Genomic DNA, 18636 nt, shown 5'->3' on the forward strand with positions numbered 1-18636 from the left:
AGGTAGTCCAGCATGACCCCTCCGGGCACCAGCTCCATGACTAGGTAGAGGGATTCCGCCAAGCTGATCATGTGCAATAGTTGGACGATATTAGGATGGTGCAAGTCTGCCATGCAGCGGACTTCGTGCAGGAGAGATCTTTGCATTTTGTCAGAGACCCATTGGTCAATGATTTTCACAGCCACCTTCGTCTCCCTGAGAATGTGCGTGCCCGACACTACCTTGGCAAAGGTGCCTTCTCCGAGGCTTCCCCGGAGCTCGTAATGGGCACTGAGGGGCTCCCGTCCACACGGATGTGTGTAAAGTCACGTGCCATGGTGACCCGCTAACTACGCTCACTGACGGTACTAACTATGCTCTCTGACTGTGCTAACAAACAATAACTATATTAACTATGCTGTATCGACAATATTGTTAACTACGCTAATAATAACTATGCTAACTACAGTAAATATACTAACTGTAGCAACAATGTTACTAACTATGCTAATAAGTATAACTATACTAACCACACTGACTATATATACGAAGGGAAAAAGGAGAAAACAAGCTAAAAGGTCCAAGTCCAACAGGTCCCCACAAATCAGCTTCCTGGGCTATAACGGACAGAAAGCTCAGCCCAGCCAGGGCCTCCTATAGCAGCTACGGGTAATTCCCTCACACCGGTGTTTTATGAGCTCAGAGCCAGAAATAGACCCTGTGTGGCTAAGGATAAGCTACAGTGGTGTTCTCAGTTTTGGGTTTCAAGACCCCTTTACTCTGAAAAAAAGGGGAGGCCCCCAAAGAAATTTTTATGTGGGATATTAAAGACTGATATTTACTTTATTAGAATTTAAAGTCTGTAAATTCTTAGAATTTAAAGTCTGTAAAAGCTTAAAAAAAAAAACAAAACAGCGGTGTATTAGAATGTGTTTCCAGGGGTCGATAGTGTTACATTTTGAAAAACGCTTAAGATGATTTGTTTCCACTCCTTCAGCCAAGAAATGGTGCTACCCTTTGAGAAGCACTACTTGGCTGTACATAATAAAGTAACTTTTTATGTAAAATGTTCATTTTAAAAAAAAAGAGAGAGAAATGCAGAATTTAGAACCTGCGCCTTAACCAGAATCCCCGGGTGACCTTCAGGCTCGTCCAGAACAGTCTTCTCAAATGTCAGCATCCATCGCAGTCACTTGGAGGGCTTGTTGAAACGGAGATGGCCGGGTCCCACCCCGGACTCTGACTCCTCAGCCCAGGGGAGGGCCCGGAACTCTGCGTTTTGACAAGTTCCCAGATGGCACTGAGGCATCTGGTCTAGGACGACCCTCTGCTCTATAAACACCAAAGCCTTGTTGCTTCCTGTCCAAGGAGCCTGAGAGTCACACCCTTCAGTTGTCTGTCCCCTCTCCTGGCAGAAAGCTTGAAGGATCAGCCCTGAAGCCCGATTTTCAAACACAAGTTCTGACCATTCTAATCGAGCTGGTCACTCCGCTGAGAACTGTCAGGCCAGGCCCAGGTGAGAGGGGAGGAGAAAGGTGGGCATCAGGGCTCCTAGGCGGTGGAGAGGGCGTGTGACATCACTGCCCAGAGGGGGTCAGAGGGACGCTGAGTTTAGGGGCGCAGTCAGGCTGCTTGTGCTGAGGATTCTGTCCAGAAAAACCAACATTTCCAGCGTTGTGCCTTTTCCCGGGCAATGGTCAGCGGCTTCGGTGACCGTGCAGAGAAGCCAGGCGCTGTGTTCACTCCAGAGTTAACGGTTCTGCCTTCACACATACGTGGCTTAGTGGTGAATTGTTTGCGCAAGGAGCTCATCGTCTCTCGTATTTTCCTTCCTTCCCTTCCCTTATCAATCAGTAACTGACCTTGTATGTAGAGTCGGCTTACGTGTCATCCCTCCCACAGAAACACATATTGTGTGTAGCTGCCTTGACTGGCTCGGTGTGCCAGCTCACGTCATGGCTGAGCTGGTGGGAAACAAGGTGGACGCCTGTACTTGCCCGCAGGGCACTGCTCGTTTCCATCAGACGAGCAGACCTGCTGGGAGGAAGAAAGGGACCTGGAAGCCCAAACCACACACTTTCTGAAACATCCCATGAAGACCTGCTTGGGCAAAATGAAGCCCCTTTACCTGTGTTCCAAAGAAGCAACAGCATCTCCCTCTCTCTCCTCTCTCTCCCTCTCTCTCCAGGTCTATCATTAAAAAAATTAAAAAATGAAACTTGGAGATTGGTTTTCAAGTCTGCATATGAGCAAAAGCCACCTTACAAGCCATTCCTTTCCTACCCATCAAAGTCGCTGCCCCAGTGGCTTTTCTAAGGAGAAACCAAAATGGCAGCAGGGCTTTCACAAGCAATGAACTGTAGGACTTCTGTGGTGTGCGTTTAATGTGTTTTTGGTGACAATTGACAGCCCCCCGGACCCCTCCCCCCTGAAAGGGTCAGCAGAGCGGTTTCCTCTGTGGATCAATAGGTTTGGTTTGTAGGAAAAGTAATCAGGTTACGCTGACAGCCGGCCTCAAGGATTTATGTCTCACCCTCAGAATGAATGCCGCGCTCCGTCTGCCTTCAGCAGCTGGCCTCGATAAGGTCAGCAGGGTGACATTAAAGCTTTCCAGATTCCTTCCTCTCGTGCTTCGCTTAAGCTGCTGCAGAAAGAAATGGCAAGACATTGCTCCCGGTGGTGTCATCCCAGGAAATGGGGAGATCTTTGTGACGACCTTTCGGGCAGAGAACCTTTGTGCTTGGGCAGGATGGACAGTGGGCATTTGATGGCGGTGCCCGTGTTGAGAGCAGCCCTGGGCGACCGAGCTCAGCGTGGTGGGCTTGCCTTTGATCTGAAGAGACATCTCCCTGAATGTAAACCCTTTAGACCCCTTCAGGAGACCCGCGGATTCTGTGGACAGGTTCGTGTAGCCCCGGCCTGTGCACCTGCCCGGGCACCTCCTGGGACAGGGGCCCCGCAGAGAACTGGGCGTCTCACCATTGTTAAATTGATGTGGTGACTGTGCAGCTCAGACAGTGTCACGTTCCCACTGGTTCCCACACCTGGTGGTGACCAGGAAGGAGGCGTTCTCATGGGGCCAGTCCTGGTCACAGTGCAGGCGGCTTCTCTCATGCTTAATGATGGGCCCATCAGGACAGCTGGACAGTGGTAATGACTGTCATTACTGTCCTAAACCCACTTCAAAGGGACAAAGTGTCTGCTCGCTAGCTCGTCTCGCCGGCCATCCCACTCCAGCAAATTATTATGTGCAGAATTTCCTGTGGTCAGACCTGGTAAAGAGGGTTTGGCCCATAAAACAAATAGCTGCCGTTTGGTCGGCACCTTTCATTAATGTCATCTGGTTTCTGTTTTCTTTCCTGTTGGAATTGATTTGGGAGGCTGATACTCTTGGTTGAGGAAGACAATTAAAACGCCAGGCATAGGGTCCACACAGCAAGCTCCGCGTGTCTCCTCCGGAAGGAAGCCCGAGGCTGAGGGCTGCGATGGCGTGATACTGCCACCTTGTGGGGAAAAGTGCACCAGCTTTTCAAGTACAAGGCCATCGGCTTTTCTACTGATTGAATCGCATGTTGATTAAAATCATGCAATGAATGGATATAAAAAGATAAGAGGTTAGGGAGCAAAATAATTTCATCCGAAATATTTGAGTCCAAAATAATTATCCAGACTCATTTTTGTAAGGATCCCCAACAGATCTCCTAGGACCTAAGGCACTGACCTTTCTCAGGCCCCAATGCAAGTTCTCACCGTAGTCTGAAATTACATAAAATTGGGGTGGGGGATGTACCATTGCCTCTTGTGCAGCAGTGTCACACAATTCTATTAAATTATAGTCTCGGCCTTGGTTTTACATCAGTGCAGCCAAGAATGACGAATTGGTGTACAACTAATAAACGAAATCAGCTATTCCATTACTACCTTCTGCAGCTCGTCTCCATGGGCACTCGGGCTCCGTAATAAACATGAGTGGAGATGCAGTGATGGGTCCCCCATTTGCCCCGTGTTGGCTACCTCAGAGCATGTGGTCAGACAGTGGAGTATTTTTTTATACTTTGGAGAAATGACATCCTGTAGTTGAATGCAATTCGGTTGAGGCAGGTGACAACAGGACTGAGAGAGCCAGGCTTAGGTGTCGCCAGGAAGACATCAGCAGAAGCACCCCAGGTTGTTCGCACATCCTGCTGGCAGGGATTCCTGCTGCAGACCCAGAAAATAGCTCACTTGACACAGGAATCCGCAGAACGTAAGACGGTCCTCGGGCAGGAGCACATCACACACTTCGCAGCCGCGGGTCGTCTGGTTGGTGAAGGGCAGTGAGTGGCCTGGAGCATTGCCCCCCTTATACGGCTCCTTCCTTTCAGGGTAACTTACTTCCTGACACTGTGCCTCCTGCCTCTTACTCTCTGTCTCTATCCGGAGAGAAGCCTTCTGGTGGCGGGGAAGGACACTGATCCCTCACTGCTCACCGCAGGGCCCTGAGCACTGCATTGAAGCTCACTGGAACCAGTGAGTGAGGGCCCAGCCCTGGGAGGAAGGCTACTCCGCTTCTAGGAAAGCCCTGGACCACTCACAAGAGGCCCCCACCATCATCTCCAACGTGGATGTCACATAGGTACATCTCCTCACATGGGGGTAGTCCATCTACACATATGGGGGGAGGGCAGTTCTATCTCAATTGTAAATAAGCCACCAAAGTTTAAGTTGGAGATGACCAGAGAGGGGACAGGCAGGAGAATTATGGAAACAGAAGTCCAGAAAAAGAGACCAGGAGAGAAGGGTGACAGATGTGCAGACCTCTCTGAAAGAGAAGTAATTCACCCAGAGGTCTGCTGTGAGGTCCAAGGACTGTGGAGAACCACCCCACTGCAGGCCCCGCCTACCTCACTGCAGGCCCCGCCTATCTCACTGCAGGCCCCTCCCACTGCACTGCAGGCCCTGCCCACCACAATGCAGGCCCCGCCCACCCCACTGCAGGCCCCTCCCAGGGTAGCTGCTCCTGTTGACCTCGCGCCTGCCCCCAACGGGGCTGTGCTGCCCTGGTCTCCTGTAGACTCGCACTAGAGGTTTCTGGAAGGTGGAAGCTGCCCCAACAACTGACACCCTTGTCCTTGGGGATTACAAAGTATCAGACTCCGACACATGTGCCCAATGGATGATAATGCTTTTCATTGTGAGACTTTTTGTCCACGATGAGACCTTTCGGGAAAAGTATTTCTTTCAGTAGCTTTTCAGCCAATTCTAGTTGAAGGGGAGTGAGAGGGGAGTTTGGGCACATTTTGTCCAAATCACAGCCTTTATGCAGTAGCTCGTAACAATCATCTTTCATCCTCGTTCTCCCTACACTGCTGTTATCGGCCAGGCACCTCGCATCTCTCATTGTATTCTATCTGCCTCCCCCTGTGGAGAGAGAGAGAAAAGAAGAGAAGCAGTGTACAGGAATGGGGAGGGGTGCTACCGACCCCACACTAGCTACTGGATGCATATCTGGCTTTGAATAATTCACACAGCACACTATATTCTCAAGACCGGTCACTTTAGTGAGAGACATTGATTAACTCTGCTGCGTGAATGAATGAAAGAACAAACGCACGCCTGCACAACAGATGTCTTTTGTTCGTGCTTCCTAAAATGCGCTATGCATTGGACCTATATATAAAATGGTATCCCATATATATTCATAGGTGGCCATGATATGTGCTTGCTTGAGGGTAGTTCAATAACTTATTGTGCTGCCAATTTGTACTCTAAGTTTGAACTCTTCGTGGTTTCAACAAATCACAAGAGAAGTGGTGGTGATTTTCATTCACTTACAGCCGCCCAGGGGCTAACATGCCAAATCAACATGACCGTCCATAACTGTAGGCCTGTAGTGTTCATGTTCCCAACCTGGGAAGAAGGACGTCCCGTATTGCACAGGAAGTTGTACGTTTATATATTCATAGGGCTCTAGGGTTCCTATTGATTCAAGGGCCGAAGGGAAACAATCAACATAGTCTCCTAGAATTCTTTCCTCATACATTGTAGATGTATACAGCGTTCTGTTTTTTTTCTCCAGCTTTTTGTTATTATTCTTCAACCTTAAATATTCAAATGGATGTGACGTGTCTCACCTGGACATTTGGTCCACTTGAAGTGCCTTTGCCGAAATGTCTTTTATTCCCCCCTTTCTCGGTCCTCTCCTGTTTGCCACGAAGCCACCAAGTGCTGGCTTGATGTCATTACCCAGTGATGGCAAAATATACTTACAGCTCTTTCAGTGAAGCAAACAAAAATGGAAGCATCGACAGTCTTCTTCCAGAAAAACAGTTTTTTGAGTTCTGATTCGTTATTGTAAGACAAAAACACTTATCTGCCTGCCTTATTTGTTAAACTTGTGATTATGTTAAAGGCTGTTTCTTGTAAGTTGGAATGTTCTAGAATCGAGCAAAGTAAATGCTCTTTAAACAAGGCCTCTCTGATGAGAGACAGTCTTTACTTTGATATACTACTCTATTTTTCAAATTCTGTAACTTAATTCGAAAAATGCATCTGGCCATGTGCCTTTGTTTAGAAGCATTGTAGCTGGAACAGGAGGGTAAGGGGCGCCCTTTGGGAGCACAGACACAGGCTTTGGGGTCAGACCTGGATGGACATCACCCTGCCACTGTGACACCCTGGGAGGACTTACACAAAGTCTCTGCCATTCAGCCTCCTCGTCTGAAAACCTGGGATGAGCCATGCCTTTTTCACAGGCTGGGGCAGCGATTAAATGAGGAAAGCATTTAGCACATGCCAGGCACTAAATGTGCTGGGTACAACTCTCATGCTTAATTTGTAGTTGTTCACAAATAGGTCTTATTTACCACAGACTTTCATCCATTCGTTAGAAAATTGCTTATCGAGCGCTCAGAGACTCAGTGAAAGCCGGCCCTGAAAATGAACAATTACGTACTCAGAGCAGGTAACTGTTCGAGAGGTGAATATAAAGGCCTGCTATTTCATTAACTGCAGTGACCTTAAACCTTCTCTAAGAAACGCAGGTTCGGGAAGCTAGGGAGACAGGTAGGGAAGATGCGTACTGGACTTCTGTGAAAGCTGTAATGAATGCTTTACACTTTTCTGAGGGGGGAGAAGAATCTAAATAAGCCCTATTTCTTTGCTATGGAGAACCCGGAATCTTAACTTTATTCGAAGGCATGAAGAATCTATCTCCAGGCACTTCAGAATAAGACACCCATCACCTCACACCTGTGCAGGCACTCAGATGGTCCCAGTGTGTGGTTTCAGGCCCTAGATGACGTGGGCACGAAGGTCCCTTCATGTCCAGTGCGTGCACCTCCCTGACCACACAAAGCCTTCCCCCACAAAGACTAGAGACGCTGGCCCGTCGTCACAGGACATGTTGTTTCAAACACTTTGGTGTCTCTGCAGGAAGAAGCAGCCCTCGGCCCCCATGCCACCAGCTCAGAAGAACTGACTCACACAGCTGCTGGCGCCACCTCTTGTCCCCACCATGGGACCCTCCGGGGACGTGCTGGGCCCCGGACACACGCAGGTCATCCTATGGTCAAGTTTGGCAGCTGTCGCCACCTGCGTCCTCATCACCTTCCTCATCTTTCTGTGCTCCACGTGTAACAGGTGAGAGTCTTAAGGTAACACGTCCCTGGCCCCCAGGAGATTCTTTAGGAAAACTTGTCACACACAGGTCCCACTGTGTGGACGTCCACAGAGACCCTCGCTGCAGGGGGTCCCATGCCCTGTCCTCAGCGTCCAGTGAAAACCCATATTTGATTTTGCTGGGGAGCAACGGGAAGAGCCCATGTGTGCCAAACTTCCCAGAATGCAATTCTTGCTGTTCTGCTGAGTGAGCCCTGGTTGAAGTTCCTGTTGTCTTTTCCGTCTGTGGGTCGTTGGAAATCTAAGTGTGACGTGCATTCAAGATACTGTTTTTGCTGCCACTGAAGAGTTCCTGAAAATGTGTGCTGTTTCCTGACTTTGGGGGAGGGATCGTTTTATGAAAGATTTCTAATCTAGATAGAACTACAGTTTCTTAAGAAACCTATTAGCTTTTCTATAAGAGACCTGCTGTTTATGAAATAATCATCTTGTCTTTTTTAAGAATTCTCTCTCTCTCTCTCTCTCTCTCTCTCTCTCTCTCTCTTTCTTTCTCTACCCCTCCCCTTCCTCTATGTCTCGCTCATATAAAATATCTGTATCTCCCAGAAAACAGATCTTTGCTCAGAGAGAAGCAGAGTTCTTTCCAACCAGGACTAATTTTCAAGGTGTTCTGACACTGCTACAATATCTGCGGCTGCCTGGCAGCTTGGTAGACCAGCTGGCCCTGTTCCAAATTCTCTTCCCAATAGCCTGGGAAGAAACTCAAAAAGTGTCATTTAAGAGTCTGTATATGGCATCCTACCCTAAAGCGTCAGTCAGGAGGGGAAAAGCCGGACTCCCTGAACCCAAGTAACCTACTCCCTGCCCAGATTGGACCCAGGCCTGCGCCGCTGCCACAGGGTCTGGCCGGGAAGATTCAGGAGAGGCAGGAGAGCGGTAGTTATTGACGCGCCCGCTAGGTGGCGCCGCTGCCCCACACCGCTGCGGGAAGCGTGCTCTGGTACTGGGGGCTTGGTGCTGAGTAAAAATAAATTCTATTTTGAATCCACGGACTTTTCCACAAACTGGAAGTACAGATGACTCATCCTGAGAGCATGCACCCTTCCCGACATGCCAAAATTTGTATTTCGTTTGGTTATTTTCTCAGCCCCGTTGCAGGGTGTGCCTTTGCAAAGACTCCGAGTTAAGCAAAGTGAAGCGATGGCTAGATTTTCTTTTTTAAAAAAAAATTTTTTAAAAGGCATCATTCCTCCCAGTATTCGAGATCTAATCATTTTCCACTCAGGATCCTTCCTCAGTCCTCTTGTAACTTCTACTCCTCGAGGAATGGGAGGGCTGGAGGTGACGGTCCCTGCTGTGATTGGACCCCCTCAGACCCAACCTCCCGCCCAGGAGTGACCAGTAATTGTCGGGCTTTTGCTTCCTTGGCAAAATGAACTTGGTTCTTCAAAGAGCTGTAAATGTTGATAAAAGGTAGGCTAGGAAAGGGGAGTGATTGTATGTTTGCTTTCAGATGGCACGTTTGATATTGCAGCGATGTTTTATTTTCCATTTCAGAGAAAAGAAGCCGAGAAAACATAGCGGGGACCATGAGAACCTGATGAACGTGGTAAGCCCGTGTGCATGTGTGAGTGTGCGCACATGAGTCTGCATGTGTGTGCACGTGTGTGCATGTGCGCTTACCTTTCTGCGTGTGTATGTGTGCACACATGTTTCGTGTGTGTATGTCTGCATATGCATGCATGCACGCACGTGTTTGTGTGTGTGTGTGTGTGTGTGTGTGTGTGTGTGTTTTCAAACATCCGCCAGTGATCTAAGCATGTTCCTACAAGCTTACGACTTCCTTCAGGGAAGAACCCAGGCAGCGTCCCCTGGCTGCCTGGGCTGGATCTTCTCTGTAGTTGCAGACGCGCGGAGGCTGGCGGCCTGTGCAGTCACCTGGCTGGGTGGGAGGGGTTCTGACTTGGTGTCATCGTGATCGTGCTCCTGCCAGGAAGATCCGAGAGCCCAGCCCATAGCAGAGATGTCTCCTTTGTGCCTCTGCCCAGCTCCAACAGTGTATCTGGTGTATGGGTTTGCTGGGACTGTCATAACCAAGGACCACAAACGGAGCTAAGAGATGTGCTGCTGCACAGTCTGGAGGCTGGCAGTCCCAGATCAAGATGCCAGAAGGGCAGCCCTTTCTGCGGCCCTGAGGGAGACCCTGTCCCCGCCTCTCTCCCTGCTCCTGGTGGCTTGCTGGCCATCTGGCCTTCCCTGGTGCCTTCCTTGTCACCTCCTGTTCTCCCTGCATCTCTTCCCTTGATGTGTGTCTGTCTCTGTCTAAGTTTCTTCCCCTTTTTGTAAACATTCCCGTATGACCTCATCTTGACTAGTTTCATTGGCAACAACCCTGTTTTTAAATAACGTATCATCCTAAGTTTTGGGGGTCTAGGACAGCAATATCAGAATTTGGGGAGGATACAGTTAACCCATACCAGCTGGCCATTAAGCTTACCAGAGCCTGGGACCCCCATGCTCTAGCTGTGGCCCAGCCTTGCTGGGTTTTCCGTGGCCCTGGGTGTCTTATGCATCCTGACAGTCTCCAAGGGCATCTCAGATCCACCCTGGTGAGGGGCGGCCTGGTCGTCCTGGGCCTGCTTGTTCCCTCCACTCAGGTTCATGCCCATGGCCCGCTGAGACCCTCTCCTCCTGGCAGCCCCTGGGGGTCTCTTACCTTCTGCTCTTTGTGCCCCGGCAGCCGTCCTGGGTTCTCGGCACCACCCCCTTCACCCTTTGTCTCACCCCGGTCAGCATCTCTGGCTGTCCAGTTCCCATGCGCATTTTCTCATAGACGCTAAGAGTAGAAATGGTGGTGAGAGCCCAGGTTACGGTCATTCAGCTGGGATGGAGTGTTATGCTTACGGGCCAACCTGGGAGGCTTCCTCCATCACACCTGACACCTGCCCAGGTGTAACGTCACTTCTATGACGTGAGCATCTGCGTCGCTAATTCCTGGGCCCTCACACAGAGATCCACCTCATGGGCCCCCTGCCCCTAGGAGCTGGAACAGCTGGATCCCAGTGAGCTTTCAGATGACGACACAGCACGAGCTATTCGCTCTGTCACTGCGAGGCAGGTCCACCAGGAGTCAGGATGTCTGAGGCCAACAAGCCAAGTTCCTGGGGCCTTTTACGTCAGCACGTCCCATGTGGCACCTGGAGTGCGGTGGGGCGCCCTCCTGGGTCCCGCAGGCCATGCATTCCACGAGATGGACGGGGACAGGTCCTAGGAGCAGAGATTCAGGCGGCCCCATGGGACGAGAGCTTCCAGGATGGATGTGTGTGTCTGACACGGGGGCCACTAGCGACTGTGCTGCTGAGCCCTTGAAAGGTGCCGAGGACAACTGGGTGCCTCCATTTTATTTCATTCCACTCGTTTAAACCCAAGTTGTGGCTGTGGCCTTTTGTCGTGGCCGGTTCAGCATGTGGGAAAGGGCCTGGATGTTCCCCCTCCCGGGCAGCCCGTCTCAGTGCAGTTTGTCTTGCAGCCTTCGGACAAGGAGATGCTCAGCCGGTCCGTCACGAGCCTGACCACGGATGCTCCTGCCAGCAGTGAACAGAACGGCGCTCTCACCAACGGCGACAGTAAGTTCCTGGGAAATGCCAGCTTCCCACGCGGCCTCAGCACCTCCGAGAGGACGAGGTTCCCAAAAACGGAGCTCGACAGCTGGGGATGTCGCCTTGCTCCCTTCCGGGATGACGCCCGGTTTCAGCAAAAATGATGTCACTGGGGTGAAAAGCTAGGGTTTCTTTATTGGCTCTTTGGGTGCTGTTGCGCTAACACCTGTACGTGTGACACAGAGCACAAGGGGGGCAAGTTCAGAGGGGTTGGGGGTCCATCATCATTTTCCCCAGTCACCGCTCAGGGGCACTGTTTCTAATCCCCCCAAAGAGAGACAGTCTTTTTCTTTCTTTTTTTTCAAGATAGGAGGTGAGCACTTCATTCATTTATTCAGTTTCTCAGGCAAAAACAGTTAGTGGTGCCTGCCGTGTGTTACGCATTGTCCCAGACTCCAGGGCTCCTGCGGAATCCCAGTCTAGTCAGTTAAAAAATAAAAATTAAAAAAATTATAAGTTAGAAACACACACACATATATGTAAAATATAAGGAATCCGAGCACACAGAAGATATAAGATAAATATATGTATGAGCATGTGGGTATAAATACATAGTTAAGCTTACCCATAACTTTTCGTACTTCCGTGGAAAGAACGTACACGGGATACACAGCAGTGGAGCACTCGTTCGCGGCAGCTCACACAGTAGGACAGGACCCTGCTTTGCTGCTTTTCTGGGTGATGCATATCCAGCCCCTACGCCCCCCAGGCACACAGTGAGCACTCAGAACACATTCGCTACAGGGATGGCTCAGGGCTCGGAAACTAACATCTCTGTGGCAACCCAAGAATTTCACATTTGGATTTTCTCATTTGAGGTGGAAATGGGGGCGGGGGACAGGGTTTGCAGGTCCCTTTGTGACCCTGTGGAGGGCATGTTTTGGCCCTATCCTTTCCATCGGGTCTGCCACACAAAAGTGACCTTTGGAAGGGGACGGCCGCCAATTATTCCCTCCACGCAGGGGAGGCCAGTGGGGCCAGGGAGAGTGGCCACCCCCCGTGCCCCGCCTCCCACAGTCTGGCCCCACGAATGTCATTGTCAGCTGCCAGTCGGTTACATGAGACCCTCTGCCTACAAAAGTCCCATCAGGAGTGACAACAGGGAGTGAAAGTAACTGTGAACCAAATGTGTAGCCAAGACAATTTATTAAGTATTATACTGGAAAGATGTGTAATAGATAGATGCCTTTGGTTTAAACTATCATTGAAATAAGAATGTGCACCAGCAATCGTCATGTCTGTAATACAGCCTGGAGCCACCGAGCGAGCAGGTGGACACTTTACGTTAACTTGACACTGTGAGTCCCTGACCTTATTTCAGGAATTGTCTTTGTCCACTTTTAATCCTTGTGCCGCTTTAGTTCTCTCAGAAGACAGTACCGTGACCTGCATGCAGCCTTACGAGGAGGTGCAGACCTCGGCGTCCGACCTGCTGGACTCCCAGGACAGCACGGGAAAGCCAAAATGTCCTCAGAGCAGGGAGCTGCCCAGAATCCCTCCTGACAGTGAGGTGGACACGATGGCCAGCGCGAGAAGCGTGGACGGGGAGCCGGGGGTGGGGACGGAAGGGCCGTATGAAGTGCTCAAGGACAGTGCCTCCCAGGAAAACATCGTGGAGGACTGTTTGTACGAAACCGTGAAGGAAATTAAGGAGGTGGCTGTAGCTGCACCCCCGGGCAAGGGTCCCAGCAGCCGGGCCAAGTGCCCTCCGGCTTCGAAAGGGCTTCCGGGGCCCCAAGCCGAGGGCACAGCCGACTTTGCTGAATACGCCTCCGTGGACAGAAACAAGAAAGGGCTGCAAAGTATGAGCGTACAGAGTATCCTTGGACATCCTCGGGACCCTGACGAGGAGGCCCCGCCCCCTGTGCCCGTTAAACTTCTGGATGAGAATGAAAACCTGCAGGAGAAGGAAGAGAAGAAGACAGGAGAAGGCAGCGTGCCGGAGGGGACCAGTGAAACCAACAAGGTGGGCAGGCCCTGCTTCCGGGCTCCGTCACAGTAGGGACCTAGCTAATCCAGGGCTTTTACTGGCACACTTTTCGGGAAATGTATACACACACAGGTTCGGTGGAGGAGGAAAGCTCTTGGTCTTGACCCCTGACACACGCCCTTACGCCCCCCCAGGTAGTAAAAGACTGAAGACGCATGTTTATAAAATCTTTCTCTCTTGGCACCTTCCCTGGATATTTTCCAGGTTTCACATCACGTCGAATTGGGGCCCAGTGTTGTTTTCTCCCTTTTGAAGGCCAGGAATTCGATAGAGACGAGGCTCTTGGCCATGTAGTTAGCCCCTTCCATTGCTGCCCCCTCAAGTGGCAAGGTGACCTGTACCCTTCCCAGATGCCAGAGGTCAAAGCAAGGGTCACACAAGAGGAAACCAGCTCACAGCTGCCGCTGGTTGTGTCTGACTATGTATATACTTTTATATAAATCAAGTACGAGATTTTATTTGGCGACAATTTCTAAATGATAGCCTGTACCTCTTAGGTTTAAATATTCAGCAAGGCTCTAAAATGCAGTCACGCTCTCCGAGCCTTCTCGGTACATCTGGTAACTTGATGCGTCGCACAGTAGCTTGACGTTCACGCCTCCAATTGTCCTTATTTCCATGGGATTTAACCAGGCTCAGTCTTCTTTAGGCAGCTGTTAGCTAATTTCTATTCTCTACACACACAAAAGCAAGGTTCTCTTCTCAGATTTTGGTAAGAAGGCCAAGTAAGGATTAGTCAGTCACGAGTAGCCTTAAAAAAATATCTGGAGTTCCTGGTCAAAAGGTGAACCCTGGCTATGATTATATAGGTTACAGCAAGTAGGTCGTTCTTTGTTGTGGTCGCTGAGGCATTTCAGCTTTTCATACCACCCATGAAATCGGCTGTCGAGACCACCAATGAAAGCGTTTGTGAATATAGTTGTAAAATACAGACAGGCAGTCTAATTTTCTTCCCTTTGTACAACCAAAGATAGTAAAACGATGTAAAGTTCACGCTGCCTGAAGCAGTTGAAGCTTTTGTACTTGAGGGTTGAGGTCACCAGGCAGGGAGTCAAGTATTTACAGTATGATTATGGCACTGACTCTGGAGTATAAGCTCATATAAGCTCAGTAGAGCAGAAAGGAAAGACACCGAGGAGAAGCAGACGTTGAAAAAGGTGGTTAGAGCCCAGCACTGTTGGAGGATTGTTGGAACTGCATTATGATGGGTGAGCTCGAACGATGAGTGCTGGTCTGAAGAGGGTTGCAAGGAGTTGCGGTGCTGGAGTAGCTTTGGTCTGAGGTACAAGAAAATCTGGGGTGCAGACTAGAAGATGACTAGTGAGAACACGATCAGTGCAGGGAGGTCGAGGACCCAAAGGCCTAGGTTTGAAAGGATACATGTTTGTTCAAATCAGGAAGAATCTCATTTAGACAGGAGATGCATTAGAGAGAGAATTGGTGGACCAGGAGCCAGAATCATTGAGACACGAGGCAGAGGGTAGGCCACAAAACGTGACTCGATTTCTCCATTAGCTGTGAAAAGTTTCCAGATGACTTAAGAATCCCCTGATGGCTCAGGCAAACGGTAGACAAAATTCAGGCATTTGATAAAGATACGCCGTGTTTTTTTTTATTTATCGGTCCTTCACTGACGATCACTCCTTCGGTGACAATTAGGAATCGAAACACTGGTCTACATAACTACTTGACTTATTTATAGTACCTGCAGATTCAAATACAAAATTAGAAGAAATTTCTCTACTACGGCTTGGTATCTAAAACCATCACACAGATTTTTTTGTGTGTTTATTCCTCGGGAGTTTCACATAATTTCTTCGTAGAAATAATTTCTTCCCTAAAAATCATTTGAAAACATTTTTATAGATAGATGCGTCAAAACACACACAAAAGAAAGGTTGGGTATTGACTTCACACCACCTTCCCTCGGTTTATGTTTTTCTACAGAGATTTAGTTCACTGTCTTACAAGTCCCGGGAAGAAGACCCAAATCTCACAGAAGAAGAGGTGAGTCTTGTTGCTTTTTAAATAACAAGAAAGCTCCTGTAATAAAGAACAGGGCATCTCTCTTGAATCCAAATGCACTGTCATGTGACCCTTTGTCTGGAAAAGCACAAATGCTCCCTGAAGCTACTGTGTGGAGCTCAGGGTTCAGGAATGTGGGGTTTGTAATGGCTCAGAGAGACTGACTGGGAGAGGGTAAGGCAAGAAGGCGGATGGGCCGCTCAGCTAAGTAAAGGAAGCTGAGTAGGAAAGGACCAGGAAAAATCGAAAGAGGAGGGGAGAAAAGAATGGGAAGAGAGACATTTAGGTATGGGAGTTCGGTCGGCAGTTCGCAAGTCCATCCGAGGAGGAAGTTAATCCTGGGTTGGAACTACAGGACATTGGAGCAGGTGGGTGGAAGGTACTTTTCACGAGGGATGCTAGAGGCAGAAAGCAGGAAACTTGGGGATATTCGGTGCCAGCCTGAGCTACGTCAGGCGTAACAGCCAACAAGAAAGGGTTGTACATTCTCCCAAACACCGGGGCTGGAAATTCACTGGTCAAATTCGAGTGAAGCGTTCAAAATGTAAAAGGCAGGCTGTATATATAGTAAGTCAAGCGAGGCTCAGACAGAGCGCCGAGTGCTTTAATTTATCTGGCTGCAGATAGCGTCTATCTGGCCTCCCCAGCACAGTAAATTTTGTCCACGTACAGAAATGATGTACATATGCAGCTATGTCACCTCTTATGTAGGGCCCTGAGTATTGAAATACGCAGACGCGACAATCCCACACGGAAAGTTCAAGGAGGAGGAGTGCTTTCGATGGGTGATGTAACCCACCCTCCAGGTGTCCTCCCCAGGGAATGGACCTGCCATCTAGCCACCTAGCTGCGCAAGCCAAAACCCTGGGGCTCACCCTTGACACCCCATTTTCCTCACCGAGCTCAGATGCAGCCAAGTCCCTTCAATTCCACCTCCAATTTCTTTCCTGTACCCCTGTCTCCATCTCCCTGTGGCCGCCCCTCAAGAGACTGTGACAGTGCCCTTCTGCCCGGCCTGGGGCAGCTTTTCCTCCCGCCTTTCCACATTGTGCCAGAGCCATACCTCTGGGGATAAGAAAATAGAACATATAAGAGAGAGATCTGGAAACGAATCCTGTTTAAAATAAACTGAGACCATGTCAATTTTTTAATTCTCTTCTTATCTTACATTTGTTTGTGACTTTTGACAATAAGACCTAGTTGTAACTTTACTACTGTCACCCCAATAAACTTTAATTAAAAAAAGAAACTAGGACCTAGCTACACTGTCAGTTTTTAACATAGAATAAAGAACTCTGATTCACATATACTCATTTTAGAAAGAAGACTTAATGATTCCCACATTTTCCTGTTCATGTACTATAATGGGAGACAGTCCAGGCTGACACTGAGCCTGAGTTTTAAGTACTGTTCTCTGAGTTTAACCGAATGATGGAGAAAGGATTGATTATTAAAAGAGAAATGGTGGGGAAGGAGGAACGTAATTTATGAGGGCATAAGCACGACTTACAGACGGAGTAATAAAGATGGAAGATTTTAAAGAGAAAAATTGCAAAGCTAAATATTAGGTTGGTGCAAAAATAATTGCAGTTTAGAAGGTTAAAAATAATCGCAAAAACCGTGGTTACTTTTGCACCGACCTGTGCTCGCCTCGGCAGCACATATACTTTTGCACCAGCCTAATAGCAAGGAGGCTTGAAGAGAAACCTGTATACAAAATAGAAACAAATATTCAAAAGGAATATTAGAAGACTTGAAGACGTCATAAACTTTTACAACAGTTCAAACTTACAGTGACACCCTCTGTGCATTAGATTCGTGCCTAGACATAATATTAAGCTGTAAGTTAAAAGAGGTTATAATTAAAAAAAAAAAAAAAAAAAAAAAAAACAGGAGTATGAAGGCCAGGAAGACCCAAGTACTTACAGAGAGTTGGGGAGAGGGTGTTAGTGGCAGGGACCCTGGGGAAGGAAGGTGAGGAGAAAAACAGAAATGGTGGTGAGGGGCAGACTCTGACTGTTACAATCCAGGTGCAGGTGTGTTTGTCCTCCTGATGCTCCACCTAAAGGTGAGATCGAGTATCTGTTATGCTGGCTCCCCTCATCACAACCCTCCATGAACCCTCCCTTTGTAATCTGCCCACATTTTTCGCTTGGACTACTTTTGGGATAAAAAGTTCCCTATGGTTGCACCTCCCTGCCAGAAGCCGAGGATTGTTTTTATTCTTCCTGGATTCAAAGAAATTATCATTCTTCATTTTGAGAGTCGTTTTCCCATTAAAACCTCTGAGGTGAGAGTGTTAATTTAATATTCCTCAGGATGGTCCGATCTGCATGGCCAGGCTTTCCCCAAGATTATTTCTGTGATTCTAAAGCTTTGGATTGTCAAAGCCTGGCACCAGTGAGTCACACCGGCCTGTCTTGAAACGTCCTCATGCAAATGACCAGTGAGCAGGAGGCTGGCTGGTCTTAAGAAGCTTGTGAGGCCAGCTGGAGCTTCATCCACAGCATGTGAGAAATATGGAGGCAGGAAAATCTCTCCCCACACTTGCCAAGCGTCTGCCATGAAGTATGTTCATTTATTTCCTGGCTATTTGGATAAATCAATCACCATGGCAGAGATAAGTACAGGTGACAAAGGATATTTTTACTTATTTCCAGCCATGATTTTAACAATAAAATCATACCCTCCCCCCCCCAAATAATCTTTTAACCACTATATCTACTCTCTCCTTACCAATGGAAATTGGGTCGCTCTCTGCCTTAGAGGTTGTATGGGATGGCTGAGTGAGACAGAGTAGGTGTGCTTGGATAATCGCCTGCTTTTCCCATAGGACAGAATGTTTCCATAATGACCTCCGATTTCATTTTGGAGTTGGCGGGATGCAAATAAGAATGAATTTTCCCACTAAGGAAAACTTAGCCCTGTCTGTAAATGTTTATGTAACCCACAGTTATGCAATGAAATAAAAAAATAATAATAATGGAAAACAATCCTCTCACAAATCCATGTGTACTGCCAACCAGGATCTAGGAGCTCCTGCTCTGACCACTGAAGTGGGAAGAGTGGTTCAGACAGTCTAATTCAGTGGTTCGCACACGTTCGTGGGCGTCAGAATCCAGAGCACCAACTCAGTGGTTCTGGGGTCCGGCCTGAACCCATAAATTTATTTGCCTTTCCAATACAGGTTTTCATGTAGTTATGCTGATGTGACTGGTCTGCTCACAAAGCTGCAGATAAGGTATATAATTGTTCTCTAGAACTCTCCTCCAGGATTAGCACAGATAAAGAACCAACTTCTTTGTGTATATCGGAAGGAAATGAAATCACTATGCCAAAGGGATATCTGTGCCCCCAAGTTCATTGCAGCATTATTCACAAGAC

General features: G+C 48.6%; 1 protein-coding gene across 2 annotated transcripts in view; it reads left to right on the forward strand.

The window, feature by feature from the left end:
* PAG1 (phosphoprotein membrane anchor with glycosphingolipid microdomains 1) overlaps positions 1 to 18636 on the forward strand; it is a 106790-nt gene that overhangs the window by 82513 nt on the left and 5641 nt on the right. The window contains exons 3-7 of one of the 2 annotated variants that reach the window (XM_033126366.1): positions 7393 to 7599; positions 9136 to 9187; positions 11108 to 11204; positions 12599 to 13203; positions 15175 to 15234. In XM_033126366.1, coding sequence (XP_032982257.1) covers positions 7475 to 7599; positions 9136 to 9187; positions 11108 to 11204; positions 12599 to 13203; positions 15175 to 15234 — 939 coding nt within the window. In that variant the 5' untranslated portion in view covers positions 7393 to 7474. Of the gene's footprint in view, positions 1 to 7392; positions 7600 to 8386; positions 9052 to 9135; positions 9188 to 11107; positions 11205 to 12598; positions 13204 to 15174; positions 15235 to 18636 lie in introns of those variants that run through there. The other variant, XM_033126367.1, reaches the window with a different exon arrangement.

The sequence above is a fragment of the Rhinolophus ferrumequinum genome, chromosome 14 (genome assembly GCF_004115265.2).
Source record: "Rhinolophus ferrumequinum isolate MPI-CBG mRhiFer1 chromosome 14, mRhiFer1_v1.p, whole genome shotgun sequence".
NCBI classification, from domain to species: Eukaryota; Metazoa; Chordata; class Mammalia; order Chiroptera; family Rhinolophidae; genus Rhinolophus; species Rhinolophus ferrumequinum.